At 52.7% G+C, this 6,681-nt stretch overlaps 1 protein-coding gene across 1 annotated transcript; it reads right to left on the reverse strand.

The window, feature by feature from the left end:
• Window positions 1-4,902: 4,902 nt before the first annotated feature.
• Window positions 4,903-5,373, reverse strand: DL89DRAFT_263256 (uncharacterized protein; the record flags this gene model as incomplete). The annotated part of the gene is made up of 1 exon (XM_040885888.1): window positions 4,903-5,373. The coding sequence occupies one exon, from the start codon at window positions 5,371-5,373 to the stop codon at window positions 4,903-4,905; it is 471 nt and encodes a 156-aa protein (XP_040739022.1).
• Window positions 5,374-6,681: the final 1,308 nt, after the last annotated feature.

Raw genomic sequence — 6,681 nt, forward strand, 5'->3', positions numbered from 1 at the left:
ACAAACGGAAGACCCGTGATAAGCATCGGCACTCCTCTCAGAGCTCTTTGACAAAATACAAGCCCAGCGGCAAAGCGTACCAGCCATCAGCATTACACAGGCTATTGGAAAGCGGCGATCTGACCATGGACCGGTATGGAGATCGGGACCTTCTGCGCTACCAGTCTAGCAGCACATCTGGCACACCCAAATTTCGCCGAAATGGCGGCCGACGTGTTCTGGGTCTCCGAGGATCAATGCGTGTTGTGGAAACAGAAAGTGATAGCCGCTTTGTCCAACTGGCTCCTCCAACAACACGAGCCCTACGCTATATCGACACCCCTGGGTGGGCTCAGATTGCGGAACTGACTATGTAGCAGCTTCGACAGAAATGGCCACACTGTCTGAACTGCACGCTGGTTATATTGCGCTCACTGACTCGGCATCTGGGGACGAAGCCAAAGAGTCACTTTACGATAGTGACCAGGGCGGGGTGGATTTCCGCAGCCTTGATGGCATGGCAAAGGCCACCCCTAGACCGCGCAAGGCACCGCGGCAGCTTCAATCTGACCCGGTTCATGGCCAGCTCCGGGCAAAGATTGCAATAATCGAGGCTAAGCTCAATTCTGACAAGCATGATGTCGACGCATGGATCAGTTACATTGGGCTGCAAGAGCAGGTCGCTATGTCAGCATTCACGAAGCGAATGCGCGGCAATGTGGCTATAGCCAGGATGCAGATCGAGATGTTCCAGCGAGCGATTGGCCTAAATCCAAAATCTAAAAGGCTTTGGATGGAGTACTTGAAGCGGTGCCAGGATGTACTAGAGACGACGGAGCTGCTAGCAGAATGGATTAAGGCGCTGTCTGAGACTGAGGATCCTGACATGATCTTCAGCTACGTGGACTTCTGTCAAGGCTTGAGTGACAGATTCACCGTGAGCTGGATGATAGATAAGTTTGACTATGCGATTCAGGTACTGACCCGAGTTTTGTGCAGCAGCCGACGGGACACAGCAGTGGTGCGGAGGACATCGATCCTGATTACCCATATCATACACCGCTCATGCTTACTGCTGCGTGAATCCGGGTACTGCGAGCGTGCGACATCCCTGTACCAGGCAGTGATCGAATGGTTTATGTTCTGTCCAGAACATTTGAAAATGGCGTCGCTGGGGCACAGAAAACACGCGTTTGAGAGATTCTGGGATAGTGGAATGCCTCGAATCGGTTCTCCTGGCGCAAATGGGTGGAGCTCGTTTGGCAAAGGGGCCTACAGCAGCAGTGAGATGGCGCTTGCCAAAGCCAGTACCATTGGGACTGCACCGGAGTCTGAATGGCTAGGCAAGGAGATTGAGTATTCGCAAGAGTGCAACGAGCCGCTCACAATACCAACCCTCGACATTCCCACCGAGCCCACCTGTATGTTTGATCCCTTTGCGGTAACTCTATTCGAGGACATCAAGCCATTTCTCGCTGATATTCCATGGGACAAGGATGTATTTGCTGTATTGCTGGATAACCTTCTTCGGTTCCTTGGTCTAATCAGCCCCGACACCTGCGTGTTTTCAGATCAACAAGCTGGACAGCTTCAAGGGGTGTCCAGGGACTTTGAGTGGTCAATGACATCCAGCGATGAGGAGATTCTGCCATCAGTTAAGCGAACTGCTGCTTGGCAGCCAATGGGCAGCCCAAACGACTCGACTGACGGCGGAGGTGGCGGCGGTAGAAGCGGAGGTGGCGAGTGGATTGACGGAATGCTTGTAGCTAGGCAATCAAAGACGGCATTCGAAAATATACATGACACGGGCCGGCCACATTTCGCGTATATCTCAGTGCCCATTACACTCGATTTGGTGGAGACACCTCTGCCGTATCGCTTCTCTTGCCCGTGGCTCAAGCCGGCTTCAGAGTGGTGGCGGGGTATGACGCAACGGACGTTGGAAAAGCTAAGTATAGCCGCCAGCCTCGACACACGGCAGCGGCTGATGGTCCGCGTGGCTCTTGTTGAGTGGTCAGGTGCGCACTGGCCAGAATATTTTGATCAATTAAGCAGCCAGATCCGAGACCGAAAGCCGGTGTGCCTGCCGCTGCTAAACTCATTGGCCAAGACCTATGCGCATAGAGGCTGCTGGGAGCAGGCGCGGACAATTTGGTCTCAAGCACTCGGCAGCATCAGCGACAAATCAGCAGCAGAAGACTGGGCATGGGCAGTGGTTGTTCAGAAATCATGGGCAGTTAGCGAACTTTTGCACGGCCAGGGCATCGGCAAATTCCAGCAGATTTCCCAGGTGCAGGCAGGTCTCAGCTGCAACAGGAACTACTCCGAGTTTGAGACCATCGAAACAAGATGCGCAGCATATGAATTACAGATGTGGTCAGCGTATCTGCATGGCCGCAGCACAGATTCGGCTGATGCTGCGCATGCACATGCCGCAGCAGGTGGTCCACGGGAAGAAGAACAACTGGGGCTGGTTCTGACATCAATTTATTTCTACCACATGCAGAGTTGTCGGCTCGCGCCGCCACGAGCCATGCGCTTGCACCTCAAAAACCAGCTTGCCAAGTTCCCGCATTTGACGATATATTGGGAAATGCTGCTTGCCAGCGAATCGCATTCAGCCGCCGGATTCCACATTTTGCGCCAAGTGGAAGACACGCCGCCTTCACCTCTGCTTGCGATGCATGTCTTGGCCACTATGAACGTGCCATGGGAATCTCGGCTGACTCGAATGCAATGCAGGTCGGCATTGGCGTGGGCTGTGTGTCTGGCAGCAGGAGCAGCAAGGGGTGGACGGGTGGGTGCTAGTCGCATGAAGCGCCTGGCATTTATGGCAGTCAAGATGTGTCCGTGGGCAAAGCCGCTGTATCTCTTGGCAATGGGGATGGGCTGCATGTCAGGTGTAGAAAAGACTCAGCTGCTGACGGCGGTAGTAACAAGGGGGCTGCGCACGCGGGTGTTTGTTGCTGAAAGGGCGCAAAAATAAATTGGCGGTGCCTCACCACCTGCATTCGCTGTGATCCTGCCTTACTGACCAGTTGCGAAAGCAGTAGATAGCGCATGCTGGGCAGTCTTGGCTAACCGGCTTGTCGATGGCGTTGGGTCTGATGTGTCAGAAAGAGATAATGCTGGGAGGTAGTGCGCCAAGAATTCGCCTGCAAGGCAGCATCATGTGAGCAGCGGCACCATACATTAGCCGACACTCACAGCTGTGGTAAACACGTACTGCTTTTGTTGCTCTCCCTGTTTGAAAAATTGTTTAAAAACTATCTATACTTGCTATTTGGTGCTACTGCGTATCGTGTTCCCACCTGCTATCTCCACGCACTTGAAGCAAAAGGTGCCGAGATAGCCCGCACAATCTACTAATACTCGAGGATGTCGCAATCCGTATCAGAGTCCGCCGAATTGCTGCCGCTGGAACGCCACCAGACACAGTCGACAATCAGTGCCTTCAGCGCTACCGGGGCAGAGAGAAACGTTACTGCAGAGCTCAATCCTCATGTACTCTACGAAGATAGTGATTTGCAAGTATCCCAAGAGGGGCTGACAATTAAGAGGTACTACTTCCCAATCCCAATGTCCAAATTTATTCCGTGGGGCAAGATTGAGACTGTGCAGACAGCGAGCGAGGCTAATGTCCAGTGGTACGAGCTCAAGATGTGGGGGATGGGTTTCGGTAATATCTGGTGGGCACAAAAGTTCCGGATTATCAATGACCAACGCAACGGCCAGCTTAGGGTGAACACACTCCCAGACATAATGGGGGCAAATATCGTGATCAAGATCAGAGGCCAGTGGGTGCGTCCTGGGTGCCATGTCGAGTATGCCCAGGAGGCGATACGTGCTATTCGCAGAATGCTGGCTCGTACACACCAACATGCAGAATGAGCCCGCAGTTATCGACTGATGCTATTATTAGGCGCAGCATTGTTTGTTCTGGCCAGTATTTTATCGACGAAGCATATTGTTAGCGGGAGGGGACAGACCATTATGTCTAAGCCTCTCTCGCTTGCTCGCTCGGCTATTATCCTTCCTGCTGTCAGACTACCTAATCTTTCATCTTGGGATGCTACAAAACACTAATGATTTAACCTTGCTGGCATGAATGTGCAATTGACGGTATTAAGCAGCACGCTGCTGCGGCCAAGTGCTGCCAAGAGGGGAAATCACGAAACCAACTTCTCAACCGTTAATTTCGTGGTGGGCGGGAAAAACAGGGAGCCGAGGGACGACGCCATCAAATATTAAAAATGGCCATATAGCCAAGGGAACGGGCTTGGGGCGATAATGGCTGGAATGGGACCAACAGACGACGGCCTGGATGGCATGTACTCATCCTACTGCGGATATGCCGTGCTTGGGAGACGACAAAATCCCGCTCCCTTGCTTGGGATCTTCTCCTTGGTGCACACGACCACGCACATGCCCTCCACAACCACCATCCCCAAAAGAATGCATCGGCGTGCTGCTTGCCGACATGAAAAAAGGGGGAGAGAAAAAGACGCAATATGCAATGGAAGATACTCAGCACAAAAACATCGGGTTGCGGCACATGAGCAAAAGGAAAGCGGTAAAAAAAGGCACACAGCACCCAATTAATTGCCATGTCGTATTGGCCACCTACCAGTGTTCATATAAATCATGTGCCCTGAGTACATGACGGTAATTGCGAATGTATGTCCAAAAATATTTATTTTATATACACAGGAATGTAAAGTGGATCACCAAAAAATAGTGCAGCACCTTGGCAGAAGAGGATTTGCAACAAGGACGGCGATGCAGAAAGGGAGAAGAAAAATAATGTGCAAAGGAGAGCCGGAACAGCATGTATGCTCGGCATTTTTGTATCTTGAGGGGAGCGCGGCTCGTCGATTGGGGTTGGGTGCACGAGGGCAGCTTCTTTTGGTGGGCATGGTTCATTTACATGACGCAGAATTCGTTGTCATCAGCGTCGATGGCCTGGATCTGTGCCCTCAGCGAGTTGTACACACGCTCAGGCCGCACTCTCCAGGGCCGGGGACCTGCAGTCATCGGCTGATGAGGGCATTCGGTGTCCAGCTCCATCTCAAACACGCCATCGAATTCAGGACAGTCCGCCTCCCAGTCCCCGTCAAGGGTCTTGTCGTCGACCTCGCTCTCACTGTCGCTGGCAAGCGATAGTTTGCTTTGGTGGCTGTCAATCAGCTTGACTTCCGAGAACGAGGGGAGAGCAAATGTCGTCGACAGCATCGACTGCTGCATAAGCGACTCGTTGGCTGGCGACGGTGGCGGTGAGGGGAGAGCGAGAGCGGTAATGTACGTCTGGCTCGAGATCGAGGGCAGGCGACTGCGGATGAGTGTGCGAGTGGACTTGCGAGGAGCCAGGTACAGAGGAGAGGTGTATGTGTTCATGGAGGATAAGTATTGATATATACAGCTGCTAAAAGAGCTCGGCGCAATAAGACTGGGACTGAGGGGGTAAGGAAAGGAAGGAGAAAGCGAGAGCCAGGGGCAGGCTAAGGCCAGTTTATATATCCGTGATAATGGAGCGCCTCTGCAGGCGAAATATGCAAGAAAATAGTGAAATGCAGAACCAAGATCTGAGCACTATAAAATGACGAGCGAGTGAGAGAGAGGAAGATACACTGCAATGGGAGGCGTTCAAGGTTGGCACCCTTTTTATGCTAAAGCGTTGGGGGGTTGAGCAAGGGAGAGCTGTAGACGACTATTTATGATTCTTCCAGCGGAGGGGTGGCAGTATGAAAGAGTAGCGAAGGCTGGCAAGGCTGTGAATGTTTGCGAGCACGCCTTCTTTTTGTGCTGCTGTAGGCAGGTAGCAGCAAGGGTTGGGAAAAATGTGCTGGCTGTGTATGAGAAGCGAGGCAGTAAGGCAAGCTGATGACGTTGCCTGTACAGACGAAACGAAAAATAATGAGAGCAGAGGGGCGGTTGGGGGATGTTTGAGGGTGCTTGGGTGAAGCTGATGGAAAAGGCGGGTGGAGAGACGGCGGTATGCTGCCTATTTATTCATCACTTGCATATGAATAGACATACGAGTCGGAAAGCCTTTGGAGCGGAATGCGAAACGGCTACAGCCAAGGGGGCAAGGAGAGAAATACCGGCTCTGCCCACTGTTGGCCACCACACTCGGCAATCAGGGCAGTAGGCGGAGCATGCCGGGTGCCCACCCTCCCCCCGCACACCCCCTGCCCAATAAATCCTGACAGCAAAACAAAAGTCGGGAGTGGGCGGCAGGCATGCGGCAGCTGGCCCCCACCTAACAAACCCGGGCTCTCAACCCGCCCTCTTCTCACAGATGCCGTTTCTTTTTGTTTCAGCAGGCGACTGGGATGTTTTTAATTCCTTCTGGCGGCCCACTCGGAAAATAACGATGAAAAATCCCAGGGGCCGTGTTCTGGCCATGCCCCTCCCCCATCGATGCCGCATCACTTGCGCTGTGCATGGTGCACGCTTGCCAATGTTTCTTCGCAGCAGCAGCTTTGGCAGAAAGAGCCTGCTCCATGTCGGCATTTAAGATCGCAGTGCATCAGCAACAGCCAGTATTAAGCTGCGGCCGGAAAAAGAACTCGACAGAACGCTATGTGCTGGAAAATGCCCTCTGCTAAGCCCATCTGAGAATTGCGGTTCACGCAGGAGACATCAGGTATGCTTGATTTCCATTTTGCCTCTTGTTGCGGGTTCGGCTTGATTACAAAGGCA

The sequence above is a fragment of the Linderina pennispora genome (genome assembly GCF_002104995.1).
Source record: "Linderina pennispora strain ATCC 12442 chromosome Unknown DL89scaffold_172, whole genome shotgun sequence".
In the NCBI taxonomy this organism is placed as follows: Eukaryota; Fungi; Kickxellomycota; class Kickxellomycetes; order Kickxellales; family Kickxellaceae; genus Linderina; species Linderina pennispora.